The 20,431-nt window shown below is 37.3% G+C and overlaps 1 protein-coding gene across 1 annotated transcript in view; it reads right to left on the minus strand.

The window, feature by feature from the left end:
- The window catches only part of SEL1L3 (SEL1L family member 3), a 33,192-nt gene that overhangs the window by 11,803 nt on the left and 958 nt on the right, over nt 1–20,431 (minus strand). Inside the window, exons 2-15 of the mRNA XM_021554455.2 lie at nt 16,727–17,294; nt 15,018–15,144; nt 12,129–12,250; nt 10,584–10,699; nt 9,820–9,875; nt 8,693–8,825; nt 7,992–8,124; nt 7,159–7,305; nt 6,535–6,746; nt 4,877–5,056; nt 3,633–3,752; nt 2,879–3,019; nt 1,681–1,743; nt 146–322 (exon numbers count right to left, since the gene is read on the minus strand). Coding sequence (XP_021410130.2) covers nt 146–322; nt 1,681–1,743; nt 2,879–3,019; nt 3,633–3,752; nt 4,877–5,056; nt 6,535–6,746; nt 7,159–7,305; nt 7,992–8,124; nt 8,693–8,825; nt 9,820–9,875; nt 10,584–10,699; nt 12,129–12,250; nt 15,018–15,144; nt 16,727–17,294 — 2,295 coding nt within the window. The remainder of the gene's footprint in view (nt 1–145; nt 323–1,680; nt 1,744–2,878; nt 3,020–3,632; nt 3,753–4,876; nt 5,057–6,534; nt 6,747–7,158; nt 7,306–7,991; nt 8,125–8,692; nt 8,826–9,819; nt 9,876–10,583; nt 10,700–12,128; nt 12,251–15,017; nt 15,145–16,726; nt 17,295–20,431) is intronic.

Genomic DNA, 20,431 nt, shown 5'->3' on the forward strand with positions numbered 1-20,431 from the left:
TGACTGAATCCCCCAGTAAAATCCTTCTTTATGATAAAAGGTATCAAAGTCCAACTTAGGGTGAACAGAGCAATCTCAAGAATGAGGCAAAAACTTCTAAATTGGGCCCTAATGTAAGAAATAATACCATTAAATATTTACTCACTTGATTTCTACCAGGTACTCCAGGGTAAATCCCATCTAAATATAGGACACCAAGGTTGTATGATGCATCTGGATTTCCCAATTCTTCAGCAATTAACCAGTGTTTAGCTGCTTTTCTGTAGTCTCTTTTAAAATTGTGGTAGTACCATCCTAATCCATTCACTGCCTGGGGCAAGCCCTTAGGGAAGGAGAAGAGCAGTCTCAGGTCACACATTTGATTCTGTTTTTTGTCACTTCTGGGACTTTTTTACCCCCACTACTTTTCCCTGTGGCCTTGTATATAGACTGAGAAATAAGACTCCAGTATAATTTTATTCTACCGAGTCTCAGCCATGACTTTCACTTGTTGACAAGAACAAACTGCGATTATTTTTCCCCTGTCTCCTCTTCAAAGACAAACTCTTATGAACTGCCAGAAACTGGTTGATGGGATTAGCAATAAAAAAACCCACTTCTTTTAAACCAGAATAATTCATTGAGAATAAATAAAAAGTAACATATGCAGAACTTTGTAACGCTGCTTTCAAAATGCATTTCACCAACATCATACAGATCAACTCAAGATATTGCTACTTGCTGTTACGAAGTTGCATTTTTGCATCTTGGCTCAAGAGAAAATCTTGAGACAGTTTTTATTGCTGTTGCAATGAGTCACCACTTCCTTGCATAAACTGGTGGATCATATGGGGCTGTAAGTATGCCAGCAGTGTTACTAACTTGCACATTAAAATGCAAGAGCTGTTAAACTTTTCAGTAATTATGATGTTGTTTCTGCATAGAAAAAGTGCAGAACCCAAGTATTTGAGTTCAAGGAGAGTAAAAAATTGATGTCTCTAGGAGTCTTCCAGGAAGCTGTTCCTCAGATTCTGAATCAAGGGAATTTTGATCAAACCGTGACAACATCATAAAAGCCTCTCAGTTTATTTAAGCCTTTTCCAAACAGGCAATAAATCAGTTAGTCTCTCTTGTTTCAAAGGAATCCCAGAAGTGACACAAATCTTTTCTGATAGTGGTCAGCATTGAAGTCCAACTGTCATAATCAAGCTCTAGGTACTCTTTCATTTTTATTCTAAGGACCAGATCGTAGCCTGAGTAACCTGGCTGTCCTAGATCATTAAATGAAGTGAGGCTCCTCTGCTCTGTGATGCCTGTCAATGTTTCTCCCTACTATGGAAATAAAACAGGAGACTTTGGGACATACAGGTCTTCTCCCTTAATGCTTAGGAATATGAGGCAAAAACATACTCCTGGATTGATCAAATATCCACTCTGTAAATCACTTAACTAACATCAAGTTCCAAAAGATGTAAGTAAAGAGAATTTTTTTTCTTTCACAGAAATTTTGGCTGATTTTGAGTGGTCTAGTCTCCCAGCTTGGGCAAATAAGGCGTTCACCATTCATGGTGAAATATGACACTGGAAGAAGCAAGCAGTATGACACAGAATTATGGTAACAGGCATTTTATATAAATCAGTGTTCATTGTTATTAGCACCTAGTACAGAACTGCTGCAATAAAATATTCATTGTATCTTACCTTGGCTGCTGCTTTCTTCATCAATTCCAATGCGAGTTTTATATTCTTTTTCACACCTTGACCCTAGGAAACATATATGTGAAACAACCATTGTTTACAAATGTTTTATTTGTAAATAACCATTGTTTACAAATAAAAACTCACTTATGCACATCCAAAATTCCTTTTAATATTGATACTATTACCTACTAATTGTCATTCAGCTTTAAACAGTTACAACAAAACAAGCAGTTTTGTGTTCATCCTTCCTTCATAGCTTTACAATATCTCAATGATTCAGTCTAGAAACAATTATTTCACCAGTATATTCAAGCGATTTTTATGGGTAAATAATACCACAGATCTTTAATTCTGATCAACTAAGGAAGAATGAACAGCATTCAAAGGGGCATAGATTGTGCCCAGTTTGGCAGTGATTAAGAGCTCTCAACTGTCCTGAAAAAGGATGTTAAGAGTGTCTCTAGAGGAAATATACAGACATCAAGCTTATGATGTCCACATAAAATAATTCCAGACACAGGTAAAACAGATAATGTGTTTTACCTGTGTGTTTAATATTATGTGTGCTTAAAATTAACACAAGCTAAACCTAAACAAACATTTTCAAGAGAAAAACCCTCTACTGTCAAAGGAATAAGATGAAGACCTGACAGTTCTTCAGCAATATTTCTAGGCTTTAGTGCTTGAATGTCTTATGGGTGTCATCATTTAGCTGATACACCTCTTTTGACTCAGTGAGGTCATGCTTCAGTTTAGCATCTTCTGTCTACTGCTTCTAGCAGGGAAAAACTAATTGCATGCAGCAATAATTTAATTACAACTAAAAAAAATCCTAATAAAGGGCATTCTAAGAAAGGATCAAACTTTTACCTACACCCCTACACCAAAGCCTATGCCTACTAGCTGGGTGGATTCTTGAGGTGACAAGTCATTAGGAAAAATTAGGATCCATAATTTGGGTGGTATTTTGATCCTGAATATGGATAGGAATAAAGTAAGATTGTTTTTAACTTGCTCTTTAAAAACTTTTTGTGCCTCTTTTTGATAAAAATCAACATTAACTTCATACCTATTGATGGATTTTCAGAGTAAATCTAAAAGCACTTGTATACACTCTTATTGGGTGTCACTGCAGATAACTTAAAACATCACATTATAGGAACGATGATTTTAAGTGAAAACGTGAAATATGACTTACCTTAAACAACACAATGGCATAATCATATATCAACACTGGATCTTCTGTTTCTATTGCACCCTTTGCATACCATTCTATTGCAGCTTCAGGATTTTTTGCCACTCCTTGTTGGCCCCAAAACAGCATCTGAGCCAAACGTTGCTAAAATAAAACAACTTAAGTAGTAATGCTATAAATGCAAGTATTGAAACTGGAATTACAGAAATAGACTTTTGCAGGCTTAGATGCATTTCAAATATGAGAAGAAACTAGTATACACCCTCAACAGCTTGAAAAGAACTGACTAATATGCAGAGAGCTTTTCAGTGGTGGAATGTACTGATACTAACTCTACAGCAGGCTTATTTTTACAGCAGTCAGTATCATACAGTCTGGATTGATTTAAGTGCAGAGGTAAGTGACAGACAGATTTGATCCATGTAAATGGCTTGGTATTAAAATATACTGCTACTGGTCTCAGATGAGCAGCAGTAAGTGCAATGTATCAAATACAAAGGCAGGGAAAAGGATCAGAGAAGGAGGCTGCCAAGACTTCAAGATTTCCCTTCTGCCTTGCATCACTCTTATGGCTTTTGCATGGTTACTGGATATTACTGAACAGGAATATGAAAAGTAGTCCAGGCTCAGAAAAAAGAAGCAATTCTGGGTGGAAGGAGAAAAGCCTGCTCACCTCTGCAACTTTCCTACATGGTCTATAGATGTACATTCCTGAGTGTGTCTAAAACCAAGAATGGGGAAATGTATTGCTTTATACCTGTGCAGCTGCATTTCCTCTTGTTGCTTCATGTTTTAACCACATAAAGACATCACCATTTTCTTTTGTTTGAGCTTTTAGCAGTTCATCATCCATCAGTCTTATAGTTTCAACAAATGCCTGAAGAGTAGGTGAACAGAAAAAAATTAACTTCCACATGAATTTCACAATGGATTTCTACACCTGCTACCAAAATGAAAATGTTGTCCATTTCCTGCTTATCCCTAAAAAATTCACTATCAGGTCTGGATTTTAAAATTCTCATCACTCCTCTGTTGGCCAGTGCATTAAGAACCATTCTTACATCCACTGTAAAAAACATTTACTGCTTTGTTCCAAAACTGTAAATCCATTCTACTCTGGAAAGATATGCCAAGACACCAACAACCGAAAAAAAACCCCAAACCATATTTTGGTTTTAAATGCACTTAAAAATTACAAAGAAGTGTATTTAAGTAGTTCAAGGCTTTAGTATTTCTATAGAAATTGCTTTCAAAAGATTAAAAAAAGACTGGCAGAAAGCTTGATGAAGACCTGACCCACAGCACTCTTATCTAGGTAAGTCTGCCAGATTTTAGTTCTTCAGCAATTAGAATCTATTTTTTGTACAATAATCATATTTTCTGATAAGCCAGGATTCTAGCACTAACCTACCTTGACTATTCTCTACAAATAAAGTTGTGTTACTTCCAGTTTAGCAGCCTGTTCTAAAATAATTTTATTGTAACTTTATCAGATAACTATTTAACAACCAAGTCATTATATTTGATTATAGAAAAGGTTAAAGTATAGAGAGAACAATTCATCTTCTGCAGGAACTTCATGATGTCTGTCTATTGAAACAGCAGATCAGTGGCTTAATAAACACATCCAATTATATTAATAATTAAAAATCTGAGTGAGGATTCAGGGGCCAAGAATAAGGCTTGGACGAACGACAGGCTTGTGGACAATTCTGAGGATTTGAGTCTCATTTTGATTTTGATTCCCCCTTCCTAAGAAAAATAGTAATGATACCTACATATAATTTGGGGGATTTTCTAGCAATCATTGGATCATAGAATGATTTGGGCTGGAAGGGACTTTTAAAGACCATTTAGTCCAACACCCCTGCCACAGGCAGGGACACGAATCAGATGAGCCAATATTTGCAAATCAAGACAAAAATCTTCTGGCTACATAACACGAATATAAAAAATAACTTGCACAGAAAACAAATTCAGATACACTTATAACTCTTTTACCTGTTCCCCTTTTATATTGTGTTGATCCAAGGATGTCTTTATTGCAATATTGCTGTAATAAGCATATGACAGCTCCAAATCAAGTGGATAGTTATTAATCCCTTGGTAATGTTTATAACCAAGGTTCATCACAGAAAGTCTCTCGTTCCCCTGAGCACCAACCAAACTATACAGCAGTCCCTGGCAAAAATCAACAGAGATAAACAAGAGTGAACTCACTGCACATTTCACAAGTTAAGCACTTTGCAGGAAATTTAGAGGGAACAGAATGTTCATACTGGTAGCTTATATACTAGCTATATTATGTAAACACAGTTACAGAACCAAGTACAGCCATAAAGTAGTCAAAATGTCTTGTGTTTGCACAGAAACACTGGAAAGAAAAACTAGCCTCTAAATAATTTTCAAATATTGCATTTATTCTGTCATCGCTAAATGTGCAGCAATTTTTTAATGTTATTTTGCTGCGGTGTTGTTTATACTCTGACACTTCTTATACTCAGCAGTGACTTAACTAGTCCCACTGACGCCAGTTGGAGTTTTCACACTGAATTCTGTGGAAACATATGGAACCTAACAAACAGCACTTCAGGATCTGACAGGACTAGCAGGATGGAATCTATGGCTGATAATGTTTCAGCACAAATCTCCCTTGAGGTACATGTTAATTGGTCCATGCACCACACATTTCCCAAAAAAATGTTTTTAGCACTACTATTATTTTCACCTGCACAGTAAGAAAGCCAGTGGTGTCCCATCTGTGCTGGGTATTAAACTGTTTCCTACACTACCTGAAGGAGATCCAATGATGAAATGACTTAGCCTCCATAATAAGCACTGTATACTTTATAATTAGGGTATAACAAATGTTCCTATCTAAGGTTTCTTGTTTTTGAAGAATTACAGGCGAGCTTTGTCTCTATTTGGCCTGCAAGAGGTTCTTCTGATTTAGTGTCCTCTAACTACAACAGACAGATCAGCTATTCTTTTTGAGTGTTTTATATTTTACTATTATACCACATACTTCCCCTGATATACAAACACCCTCCCTTTCTTTGACCTAGAACACATTGAAACATTTCAGTTATTTGTAACCTGCCTAAGAGGTCAGGAGTTCTCAAACTCTGCAGTTGCTCAGTTGAGGCACAGTCACTTTTTTACAGAAGAAAACTGATCTACTTTGGTTACCCTTGCTCATTTTACCATAATATACTCAGTGGCACATTTTTGCACACTCTAAAATCAGACTTTTTTCCTGACTGCACTATGTAACCTTTCCACTTTAGATTTGCACTGATCTGGGACTTTTTTCCTACCTGTCTTCAAATGACTGTGGGTGACTCAAGGGCTGTTACTCATCTTGGCTTCTCAGTGACTAGGAAAAGCAGTACTTTCTATGCTGTTCACTTTACTATCATTTTCAGATGTTTACTATATCCTTGTTCTGCTTGAGCAGGATAAGGATTCCCACCATCAGGCCTACATAAAGATATCACTGCCATAAAGATATTTATTAGTAGCTTTACTGAAGAATCCCTTCAACCACCTGGATCTGAGGGCCATTTCACTTTTTTAAATTCAATGGATCGTCCCATTTCTTAACAGTCTTTAAAGGTAATGAATTTCACAGATATAACAGCGTATGTTAAATACAGTACCTTTATATGATCCACAGGCACACCAAGCCCTGTTTCAAATATAACTGCAAGGAAATAGGAAGCCTTATGGTATCCACAACAGCTGGAATCCACCAGGAGAGGGACAGAGGAGCCCAAATTGCTGAGGCCATTGGCACTGGACAGACCTTTCACAACCTTCTCAAATATCCTCCGGCCAACTTCTACAACTGTATCACTTCCATCTTCTAACACTAAAAATAAAATACAGAACACACAGTTGCTGCAAGGGTTAAAATTAGGAACCAAATTCCCCAGAAACTGAGTAACAGACAGAATAACAGATTCTGTTATTTCTCAAGCTGAATGGTATTCTCAATGCAGACAAAACTCCTAGAGAAACAGTTATTATTGAATATGAAGGATGAATAAAAATCCAAAAGACCATCTCAAAGTAACTAACCACTACAAAGATATTTCTATGACTCCTTCTACCTAATAAGCCAGCCTTCCACCTGCAGCATATTACAACATATAAGCTACTTAACACTCCTTTATTAAGTTAGCTAATATGAAAAAAATGTATAATACATTAAGTCAAATGATACTAAACTACACAACAAATATTGTTATTTAAGAATAATTTAAAAAAAGAAACATCGTTACCATCTGGACTACTGAAATCCATCTCTTGTAACAGTTTGAACAAAGTGTGGTACTTTTCCCTGAGCTCTTTTCCCCACGTGAAAGCATCACATTTAGATTTTTCTCCATATTTGTGAATCAGCTCCAAATAATAGTTTTCACAGTAATCTAGAGAAAGCAAAGTATTTAGATATGAAAGCTGACTTTTCATCTTGAAAATAAGTTTCTGACAGAAAAAAGAAATTTCTAGCAAACTAAAAATTCATGGACAAGATGAGCACACCCTTAACACAAAGCTAAAAACTCTCTCAGCTAGCACAGGACACTTATAAATATATTTAGAGTTCTCACATACTCTGGTCACAATGCATTCAATCGAATTCTAATTAGAAACATAAGCTAATTTTCAGTAAACAATTAAGCTATGTCATTCTCCTTTCACCAAAGTGGAAACTCTGGTTAATTACTGAATGTTAGGCAACTGTGGCAGAAACATTCTAGCAAAATCCACTCATTTTCCTATAGGGTTATTTTGAAAATAAAATGGAAGTAAGGCAATTGCATAGCATACGTGAAAGCTTGAGAGTATTTCTTTGTTCCTTTAGGCACCTGTCTTAATAGAGAAGACAAATCAAGACGATTCAAGCTTTTATTCCATGACACAAAAGTATTTGCAGAGACAAAACCCCAGTTCTAGCTACCAGTAATGAAACTAAACTCTTCAAATTGCATTTTTTTCTTGTTATGGCTGAATTTAATTTTACTTTTGATGATCAATATCCAGATTGTTAAAGGAAAGAAAACAGGTCTCCAAAGATGACAGTTTAAAATTCATGTTATAGATCAACACTTACAACTTCTGTGTGCTTTTTCACCTTGCCTTACAATATATCTGTAATCATAAACTATTTCTTGAATGTCCATACATCTCTCGTAGTAAAGTTCAATTTGTTCCACTGTGTCTTTGTCATGAAGAGGATTAGAAATCTGTAAAAAGGCAAATGATGGGTAAGTGACATCCCATCTGTTGTTGTGTATGCTCCACTGGAAAGCTGCATTGTACACAAATAACAAAAGGAAACAGGTTGTTCACTACAATCAGCTTATCTGGCACATCATGTTAGTGTGTCAGACAACCTGATGCTGGCCACAGTAGACCATTGCCTATTTAAATGGTCAGCAAAATCCAAAAATCACAGATGAATTTCCAAAACTGATTCATCAATTATATCTATCAAATATATCAAATATATAAACACTGTATCATTAGAAACTTTCAGAACAAAGCAGTAGTGAAAAATATGTCCTCATTAAATACAGATCTATAAACACTGTTTTACACACTCACTTCCCAAAGTATTATCTTTTAGCATTTGAAATGGCAACTAATACTACTAGATTTCAACAGTAAATTATCATATATGACATATGTTCCCAGGCACTATTGTGTTTCATAGCTAGTTTATCACTTGATGAGCACTCCATCTGAAAAAATAAAATATAGTCATAGTTGGCTGCTAATATTTCAGCACTTCCAAGCAGTGCTTTTGCTTACCTGTTCTGTTTCCAACACATTGAGGCGATAGTATTTCACAGGGCCAAAGAATGCTTCAATACCATTTACGTACCCACTGCCTCCCAGAACAAAGTATCCAGCAGTGTCATCATAATAGAAATCTTCCCTAAAACTTGAGAACATGAAAGAGAAGTAAGCTGACTATCTAGAGGTACTGTGAAAGAAGAAAGAGAAATTAGTATTTCTCAGAATTTCTGTAACTGATGGTCTTAAGCTTATTGCAAGTACTTTTTTCTTTTGTCATTTGTTTATTCTCAAAATTGACTCTGCAATTTAATGTGACAATTTATGGAGTAAACTTAACAAATTCCCTGTCTACAAGCATATTAAACCAGCAGGGCGTTTTATTTTTCTGACCTGTAAATATCTTTTGATAGTTTATGCATTATTACTTTAGCTCAATTTTTTAATTCTACTTTTCCTTTCACTTTTCTAAAACCAGCATATGAAAATTTAAATTATCTGTCTCCTAGAGTTATCATCTGCAGCTTATCAATTTCTGGATTTAAAGCATAGCAGAGAAGGAACAATCCTGAAGTCTGCCATGCAGTTCACTGTTATGTAGTTCCCTTATTAACAGTGTCATTTTTTAATTACTTGCACAAGAAAGAGTCCATCTTAAATTATAGTGAAAGAAAACAACTAGAAGTCCATTTAAAATATATCCAGATGCTTAGAATAAAGGACAGAGTATGAATACTTTTGGTAGATATTTTGCTCTCTAACTAAGCAAAGCAAGTAACCATTTCCCTGGTGAAATACTACCTATCACAGCAACAGTAAAACTATACTTCAGTAAGGCCAAAAGTTCATTTGAAGACTGATCTTAATGCCACTGATCTGCCAATCAGTTTTTAGTGAGGGCTATCAGACTCTAGTACTAGATCATGCACTACATTAACTCATGGCATTAAAAAAATATTCAGCTCATGCTTAATGTAAGCACAATAAAGCAAACTGGTTTTGAAAGCATACTGTAGAAAAAGACCATACACATTTTCAAAATCAATTAGAATCTCAGTTACAAACTTGTGTTATCCTTCTCCCATTCTCTGTATCTGAACATACACACACATATTACTCCACTAAAGGAAAATGCTACTTACGTAAAAGATTGATGATGATGTCTTTTCAAATTCTTCCCAACACTGCTTACTTCTATCTAAAAGAGCACAAAATATTAATTACAAAAAAAAAATGTTATATGTACACTTATTACACTGACTAGTTGCTCCAGGGGAGGTTTAAATTAGATGTTAGGAAATATTTCTTCACTGAAAGGGCTGTCAAGCACTGGAACAGGATGCCCATGTTAACTGTGTAGTCACCAACTCTGAAAGTGTTCAGGAAACAAGTGGATGTGGCACTCAGCGCTGTGCTTTTAATTGATATGGTGCTGTTTGGTCAAAGGTTGGACTCGATAATCTTTGAGGTCTTTTCCAGCCTTAAGGATTCAATGATTATTGATGATCCACAGCCCAAAGTCCTTCTCCCTAGGGCTGTTTTCAATCTACCCTGTGCCTGGGATTCCCCTAGCCCAGGTGCAACACCTTGCACTTGGACTTGCTGAACGTCACAACGTTCACCTGGGTCCACCTCTCAAGCCTGTTCTTGTCCATCTGGATGGCCTCCATTCCCTCCAGCATCTCAACTACACCCCACAGCTTGGTGTCATTAGAAAACTTGCTGAGGGTGCACTTAATCCCACTCAATCAAAGTTGATTTTCCAAAGCTGGATGGTCTGAACATCCCCTCACAACTTCTAGTTTTAGATTCTTCATTTTTTTGCTATGTAAGCACATACAATTTACAGTGCTTCTCTCAACCTCAGCTGTTAAGGAGTTAGTTTGTAATTCAGTAGCAAGGATACCTGTCCACCCTTAAAAGAGAGATCCAGTCGAAACCACTGCTTCAGAGGAAGGCTGAAGCTAGTTTTCACTGCAAGGTCATCCCCTCTCACGAGATGCATCTGAATATGCACATAACCTGAGAGCAAAAAAGGAAGAAAAAGGAAATAAACACCGCAGAAACGTTAACAGCAAGAATGGGTTTACTAATGCATTGTTTACAGTGATTCTGTCCTCTTCATCCTCTTCACCACCAACAGAAATCTGAGCACCCATCAGCTCCCAGAGAGTCCCACAGACAGTGCCCCACATTTCAGTTACAATCTCAGAAGCTGATGCTCAGGCTCCCACCACAGGCTGAAAACCACAGCCTGAAAACCAGGGTTAACCAGACTAAATCTAAGGGAGGCTGTCACAGTTGATCGCAAACATCAGAAAGCCATTGTGACTTGCAGTAAACAGCAGAAGGGACCAGTAAACAATGGCATCCAGCATTCAGCTGGTGGCACTTGACTGCAATGATCAAGTACAAGAAGACTCTACCCTCCCTTCTTGGACCTGCAGAAGCTACTCTCATGGTCTGAGCTTTTAAGACCAGAACAGCCTACTATAATAATCTAGTCTAACACTGAGAATAAAACTGGCCCTAAAGCTTTGCCAGGCAAATCTCATATTAAGCTGATACCTTCATTTTTTTGTTGTTGTTCTTCAAAGAAAAGCATCCAGTTTATAATGGATAAATTAATTATTGAAATTGGCAACATGACAGAGAAAATGAAAATGACAAAAATAACAGAGAGGAAGAGGTCAGTTGTCAAACTTGCAAAGAAGGAGGAATAAAATGTATTATGAGAATGCCAGGTGTGCACTTTTAAAATTCTGCATGCTTACTTCCTCTGTGATCCTCCCAGCCAGCTCCCAGCCCTCTTCTGACAGCAACAGACCCTCACTGCAAGTGTTGCAAGACTAAGACAGTGCTACCTCTTAACTTTCTTCTGGATCAGGGAAACAGACTCACTCTTGAACATTGCAATGTAGGCATGACCTTGAATGACTTGAACTTTTTCTGAGCAAAATTTCTACCAAAAGTATTTGTACTCTGTTCTTTATTTTCTGAGGCTACTTCCAATTACCAAAATTTTCATGTTGTATATATATACAGGAATTAAGATCAACTTAAAATAACACGTAAAATAATAACTTAAATATTATTTAAACGAATAAACTTAAAATATTCAGTAATAATAATAATAAAGCTTGTTCATTGAGGTGAGATTGTTTAATCTCAGTCTAAGTTCCTGGCTGTAAGATTCAGGCTATTCTGACAAAGCAGACATTTCCTGAAGTTAGCAAAGACTAGATGCTCCTAAATGTAACAACTACATTTTCTCCTGTTAATTTAGTAGCTACTTTCCTACTCAGACACTATCATAAAAAATAAGCATTTTGCAAAGGATCAATTTCACAAAATAGGTCTGATAATATATTTTTTTAACTGTTATTCCTAGGCACAGATCAATAAAAACTGTATTAGACCTCTTCTGAAAGTCATTAATAATATCCCTTACCTTCTTCATTTAGAAATACAGCAGGAGTACCATACATTTCTTTTGAATCAATAAAATAGAGTATACCACAGAGGTCCTTTTCACAGTGATGGAGTAGATATAGCCAGATTGAAATGGTGAACCTGTATGAGCAAAAATGAACAAAAAATTCACTCTTGATGAGAAAGCTCTCTATAAAATTTGAAAAGCATGCATTTCACTTTAATTTAGCAAATCTGTGTCATAAATGTAATCTTTAGAATAGAACACATCCTATACAGTAAAAACCTTCAGGAAAACCACACTTAACACTCTTGGATCTTAGATCTCTAACCACAGAATTTTTGGTAACAACAGAAGAGAGTAAGGAAGTGTTTATCTGAATCAATTCCAGAATGCCAGGTCAGAGCTACTTCCAGATCCTACACCACCAAGGAACTGAAAACACAACCAAGACAAATTGGAGCCAACCTCCCCCACAGAGACTATAGTACCAAACCCCCAGATGCATGGTCTTGTCATCTTGATTATCGTAGCCAGTAAAAACTATAAGCTCTGTCTTCTGTACTAAAAGTGAACTGTGAAAATATGCCTGGGAGAAGCAGTTAAAATGAGTCCATCCTCTGGACAGTACAGATAGCTGTCACAGAAGTATCACAGGATAAATAAAGGTGGCACCTCTGCAAACTATGGAACAGTGCAAAATAAAAAACCAAACACCAACAGCACTATGTACTTAGAAATTTCTGTTCAAACCTGGTGGAGGCACTAAAAGCAGAATTTATACCACAATATCTAATTTTAAGGAGTTCCTCTGTGCCAGACTAAATCTGCTTCCATGCTCTTAACAGAAATTTGATCTCTTATTTCTGTAACATTGCCACAGCAGTTAGGTCAATGCTGACTGACTTTGAAAATCATACCTGCAATGTACAATTCAGCAAAGCATTATAATTATTATCACATCTGATTAAATAGTTCTAAGTTACTAAGAAAAGTAACTTTTATAAAGGACAGTCCATTTTTGCATTTCTGTAACCAATAAAAATGGTCAATATTTTTTTAATAATACTTTAGTATTGAGTCACTTTGCCTTGCTTTTTTCTCAAAAAAAATTGCTTAATTGAGTACCTTGTATCTTTTCCTAACTAAACCACTGTTGGTCTAAAAGCCTAACAGCTGCTCTCTTGCTTTAAAAAAAATGCAAGGGTGATTAAGTTTTCCTTAATGGAAACTATGCCTTAAACAGCTAATAACACCATTTTCTCCATAGATGATACATGGTGAGGTAGAAAGGTTTGTAAATGACAATCACTTGCATATTGATTGCTAGGACCTACAGGCAAACACTGTGCTTCTAGAAATACTGTTCGTGTGTTCATTCTTATATATTGGTATTTTCAACTTTCATCTCTGCCAATACAGCAAACTCAAATGCCTCAGTCTCCATTTAATCCTTGATTGCCAGTCGGAGACTCTGTTTGTTCTGGACACATTTCTTGGGACAGAGTTTGGGACAATGCTGACTCATGTCATATCCCCATTGCTGCAGAATGCCAAACAGCACCAGCAGTCCCTTACAGTCCCAGCCTGTCCTTGCTGCAGGCTCAAACCACAGTTACGTATCTTGGGCTCTCTTTCTTTACAAATCCCTGACTGAAGCCAAACAAGTATCTCAGTTAGATCCATCTACTTCTGCTAACCTTTTGTACAGTGGGGAAACACTGCTCACATATGCAGAACCGAAAAAGAACCGAAGAGAAGAACTCTCTTCCTAACAGAACTACCCCAGGCTGTCACACAACCACAACACACACTGAAGACATGACCTGAAGGCAAGAACTGTGTGGAGCAGATAAAAAGATGGATAAATGTATGCCATATACTCTAAACCAGAACTTAAGTGCCTCCGTACCAGAAGCAGAATGCAACTGTGCTGGTGAGCAAAGAGCAGCAGGCTGTCACTCATCCAGAAGACACCAGGAGCTAAAAATTGTTCTGTATTTATGGCTTCAGTTATGGTTTGAGAACTAGTAATTTGCATGCAACCTGTGCTCCCTGGCAAGTCATCCTGGCACTCTTCTTGAGGCTACAGGCCAAATACAAACCAGCAGGCAAGTTCCAGTTCCTGTAATTATTTCCTACTTTTGTAATAATGTTGCCAGAGTGAGAGCATCTGGTAGAATGGAGGTATATTTATGTATCTCTTTTCCCCTGAAGTTGCAAACTATGACTAGAGTTGTGAGGTTTTGGGAAGGGGGACCAGAGCAGAGCAAGATGACCTTGCAAGAGCGATTCCTCTGTACCTGAATAGTGTACAGGGGCTAAGGAGTTGTACTCCTGTCTAAATTGGAGAGTTTACACAGCAATGGTAGAAGGAAATGGAGTGAACTCAATCTGGAAGACTTATCTAGGCAGAGGATTCTATCTAGCAGCTTGTCAAGTGCAAAATAAACTAGAGTGGGAATTTATAGGGATAAAGCTGCTTCATGCTGCTTGCCCTTCCAAGAAATCCTACTCCGCTCTTGGTCTGCAAACAATGTTAGAAATGCAGATCTGTTTGTACTGCAAAAAACCCCAGGCCAGTCAGTCATGAGACAGCAATGTGATCATGACAGCAGGTAAGAGCTAACTCAGCCTCCTAACTGTATCTAAGCCATTCAGTTAAACATTCAGTGGCATCTCCTACACAGCACTGCACTAACACATACTGTAAGTATCTTCCTGAAGTTCAGCTTAAGCCTGTCCAAAACTGGAATCAGAAGGAAATGCTAATTAGGCTCCTTTTGCATATTTTCTCAAATTAGTAGGCAGTATTCCTTTAATTTGTGGTAAAGCCCAAGAGTTTAAGTACATTTATATCCTTTAAAAAGTAAATACAGCCCCGTTCAGTTACTCGCCTATACTTACATGGGATAATCAATCTGATGTTGTCTGACTGTCTCAAGTTCTCTGTTTTCAAACTGTTCAAATTTCTTCACAATTCCTGTTTTTTCTCCACTGGAAGCATATATAAATTCGAGAACCTGCACACCATCTGCAAAATACAGACTTTCTTAATCTGACAGACAGAAAGCATATAAACTAATTAATCAGCTCACATTCCTACAGTCAAACATTTAAATCACACAACAGATTCAAAGTTAACACAAACTCTCAGTAAGTCCTTAGACACAAGTTCAATTGCTGCTGTTAAATACATTACAGTCTTGGACTAAATAACCCACAAAAACTGAAATTGAGCCTGTTTCCAGATGGCATTAGAAATGGGGAAAGAACAGACTTATTTAAATCTAAGATACTAATAAACAAGAAGTCCTACTTTATGTTATTCACTTAAATCTCATCTATCTTTGGCTATGCCTAAGTGACATTTCTCCACATCTCTTGGACCTGCTCTCCATTTGTGCCTCTCTGTATTATATGCAAGCATAGATACCAATACTGTTCTTAACTGGTATGAATAATCCTGTAATAAAACTGATAAAGCTGCCCCTCCTAAGAAACAGGAGAAAAATCTTCAAGACCATGATATATCATCAGCTTGTGTGGAGAAACCCAAAAACCAAACAAAAAAACACCAAGTAAACAACAAAATAAGCCAAACCCTGAGCAATTTGTTACAGTATCATTTTAAGAAACAGAATTTGAATAGTATTTCCTCCTATTGTCTATTAAACTGATTTAATATGTAAGAGAAATAGATAATACAGACAATAAGATGTTTCACAGTGTTGTCAGATATCACATGCTGTCTCCAACACGTATTTTAGAAAGCCCTTAAAGGAAGCAAGATGTTCCCTGTTTTTCTTCAGAGTATTTACCAATGTAGTGAATGCTACCAATGCCAGTATAGTGAAAATAAATGACACAAATGCCATTATGGGATTTGTTCAGAGAGAACCATTTAGAAACAGATGTTCTTCTTCTTTCTAGGTTCTGCTCTGAGCATGCATTTGAGAGCAAAAGAATTGTCAGCAAGTGCAAAGCTAGAGATAGGGAGGCAGAAAAAAAGAACTCAAAAAATCTAGAAAGCAAAGTTGTTTCAGTAATCTATACAGTTAGCAAGACACAATTTTTTTATTTAAAACTACAATTTTTTTCCTAAAATGCTTGTTCTTAATGGCTCTGGGGAAGAAAAAGAAAGAGTTGCTGTAAAGCTTAGATCACTACAAAGACTTGAAAATATGTTTCTGAGTGTGAGGCCATCATCTTAAGCAGAAGGAAACTACTTCTGTGAAAATTATGTGTGCATGAACTGCAGAACTGGTTCTGAATTAATGCAGTAAGGGACTGAAAAATTTTCTCTGAAGATAACGGAACGGTGTCCACTGACTCTGGTGGGTTTTGACTAAAATTGTCTGAATATGCTTAGAAAATAGGGGGCCAGGCTGCTACCAACCTCCAGGCTGGCTGTGACGAAACAATCTGAAGAGCAGGATGGCTTCAGTAACTTGCAGCTCTAACCCCGCAGTTATGGAGATTACATGTTCAACAATGCTTCCCAAGTAAACCACTGTATGTAATATTTACTATTTACTACCAGTAGGCACTTTTTAACAGCTTACCAGAGATGTTATTTGTTTCCTTGGGGGGAAAAAAAGTGACATTGGACCTACCACTTTCATGAGGGCACTGAGGTATCCTATTGGCCTGGAGCATCCACAAATAGTCAGCACCCCACTGAAGACAAACTTTGTGGTCCTTATATGGCCGTTCAAAAGGTGGAACTGCCTCTAAAAATGTGTAGTTCTTGGCAACCGCAGCCTGGTAGTCTTCATTCTGTTCATCATCATAGTTGCTAGCTGATTTGTGGCTAATCCATGCATAGAGTATCACACTGTGCACTATTATTGAGTTTCTGATGATATAATCATCTCTGTAAACCATGATGCTTGGAAATTTCAAGTGTACTTGTCGAGTTCTGCTAACATAAAGGTTCTTCTCATCCTTCCATCTCCTTCTATACACTGGTACACCAGTCCTGAACTCGGAGGAAGCTACTGCTTCTAAATTGACAATACAAGGCTTAGAACATAAATACTGAACTGAAACCTCAGAATTGTTAAGAACTTTCTTTTCTAAGATGTTTAAATAGATAAAATCTACATAATCCATATTCTTCTGAAACTGTGGAGTAACTGCCGTTGTCTGTAATGTCTCCTTTCCAAAAGACACCACAAAGTTCTGGAAGAAAACCCAAAACACAGATATGTTAACCAGAGAATCTATGTGATTATTCATATACTCACAGTAATAACAGAACACTGCACAAGCATATATACAACATAGTTTAAAATATTAGGTTTCTTTTACCCAGCAAGTAGACATGGATTACTGGAGAGCCACCATCAAGATTTTAATGGCAACAATGTCCCTACATCAAGTTCTCTAAGTTACACATGCTTCTACAAACAAACTGTATTTACAGGGTGTATCCCTTCAGCCCTGACGCAAGTGGAATCCGGTCTAAGATAGCAGCTTACACGTCACGCTATTTAAACATGCTCCTAGGATCAGGCCTAAGGAGTGTACATGATAATGTACAGGCATATATTCATTATGTATCATTGTTTGCTAGGATTGCCACAGCCTGATGTTTCTGTATCTTCTTAAAAAGTTAGCTAATTTTGTTACCTGTCATGCAGGTCCCTGAAGGACAAAGTAACAACAAAGGCTTCCTGAGAATGAATTAATATTAGTGAGGTGTTTAATGTTTGACACATTCCTATCTTGAAGATGGACTTGGAAATCTGAGCAGCAAGACCAGCAGGCTGAATTTGCTCAGCTTTTGCTCTCCACAGCTATGTACATTATATATAGTTTGAGAGTGAGTGCCTGGACATACAACAGCATTATCCTCTATGCTGAAGTTCTTTTCTCTAAAGCTTCAAACAGCTCATTTCCTTTCTGCCCTGCAGTCAGCATCCAACTTGATGCATTGCCAAGGATACTGGGGATTACTCAGCTCTGAGGGCAAGCCACCAGCACAGCAGCTCCACCATGTCCCCTGGTCTTTCTAAAATATTCACAATTGTCACTTAGGATTATCAGGGAAGATGTTCATTAAGATTGCTCAAAATGATATGTGTCTTGGTAACTTTTAACTTTGCTAAGATTAAAGAAATTAAAATAAAATTTATCTTGGATACCTATCTTGTATTGATGTCTTTTTCACTGTGTTTTCCAAAATATTTAAATGGTTTGGTCTAGTCATTAGTACATTTCTAACCACAGAAATTATGTGTTGTGCACCTGGAGGACTAGACTTTGCCCGCAATCCAATACAGGAATCAGTAAAAGTTCTTAAACTATTTTGCTTTTTATTTCTTAAGAATATGTTGACACTCCTTGAGAGCTACATGGAAAAAACATCAAGCCAGTAAGATCTGTGAAGGTGTAAATATTAGGAAAAGTCAGAGCTAAGTCCTATACTGCTTCCTTGCTCTACAGATGAGGATTTTTGGATTTTTTGATCACCTGTGTGAACAAATGCTATTTTTCCCCCAGTTCCCTGCCTCCTTGGAGGTGCAAAAGAGCTCAAAGGCTGCTAGTGGAATACAACTATGCACAGAGGTGCTGTTTACTTCAAGAACTTGACTTTATTAAGGGTAGACAGTGGAAGACATAACTGAATGAGGGAACTTTTTTGTCCAAAACTCTTTTGTCCCTACTTGCAACCAAATGCTCTTTATCTTCTTGTACCCGACAAGAGACACTGCAAGTGAGATGTGCAATGATGCTGAACACCAATAAACACATTAAGCACCAAGATTACACCTTGAACCACAAACCCTATGCAACTCAGTATTTTGGCAGCCTCATCAGAGTGACAGCCTTCCTCTCTGCCTTATTTCCCCCTCCACAAAATTCATATTGGTTAGAGCACAGTGCTAATAATGCCAAGGTTGTGGGTTTGATCCCTTTATGGGCCATTCATTTCAAGAGTTGGACTCAAAGATCCTGGTGGGTCCCTTCCAACTCAGAATATTCTGTGATTTTGTGCTATTATAAAAACTATGCAAACTGAAGGGGCTAAAAAAGAAATAGCAAGAGGAAGTTGGTATCCCTTGAAACATGGTATGGCTGAATAACATCATATGCTGAATAACACCTTCACAAATACAGAGATAAAAGTTGATGAGAGAGCCTTGATTTTAAAACTAATTCAAGTACCTTTCAGAGCTTCACTTGACAAAAGATACTATTCTTTTCCACTTCAAACACAATTCTTCTTTGGTTTAAATACTTCCAAGATCATTAAAAGCCCATGACAGTAGCAACAAATTATCCTAAACCTCTTGTACTTGATGGTTATAATTAATATTTCTTGATCTTACAATAAAGACTACTCGTAAGTAGTTTAATCTTTGTGATAAGGGGGCTGTGTCATGAGGAAGATGGTACTATACTATATGAACACAATGCCATGTCGTTATCACAAGATGCAAAAGTCTACCAGGTACATACTACAAAGCATAGGGGTACTAATGTGTGCTTACCACACACTTACTGTCGAAACACACACAGCCAGATTTGTTCAGTGGTTATCCAACACAGAGCAATGGGAATTATACTCCAGCAAAGACAGCCTGGGTCTGGCACAGTTCATTAACAAATATGCAGCAATGTCTGAATATGTCCGTCTGATTTCCAGTGAATGGCAGAAATTTTGTGGTTTCAGTAAGCTCTGAAACCCAAAGCCATGTCTTTGCAGAACAATTTCCATAATGTTCCTAGAGCACTTAATCACAATGCAATGCAATTGCTGATGCCTAAGTTTAACTTCAGCTCTGCTGATCTAGTACCTTTCCTGTAGTGCCTGATCTGCTAAATGGCTCCCCATTTTTCTTCATATTCTTTGGTCCCTGGGTATTACTTGAGGTCTGTGCTGCCAAAATGCCCGAAGTATATTTGAGTCTGCTGTTACATCCCACCTAACAAACCCTTCTGGAGGCTCATCCACTAAACAGCATGGAGCAAAGAACCCTGAGCAACCCCACAATGGTGCAGGCCTGGCAGAGACTGCAGACTATAAACTTCCAGACCACGGCTGAGTCTCTATAATCACTTGGTTGCCACTACACAGTGCATAGAGTGTGTATCATCTAAATGTTCCTTCTTGGCGAGGAAGCTTCTTCCTTTCCATTACATCAGACAAAGAAGAGTTAAATGTGCATCACTTCTGACATAGAACAAGGATGAAAAAATTACACATTGAGTGTGATTATGAAACTTAAATATAAAAGTCTTCCAGCACAGTAAAGAGGCCAGCTATGCTGATCCAAAATATTATCATGAACTAGGCAAAGTTCAACAAGACA

This window comes from Lonchura striata, chromosome 4 (assembly GCF_046129695.1).
Source record: "Lonchura striata isolate bLonStr1 chromosome 4, bLonStr1.mat, whole genome shotgun sequence".
NCBI lineage: Eukaryota > Metazoa > Chordata > Aves > Passeriformes > Estrildidae > Lonchura > Lonchura striata.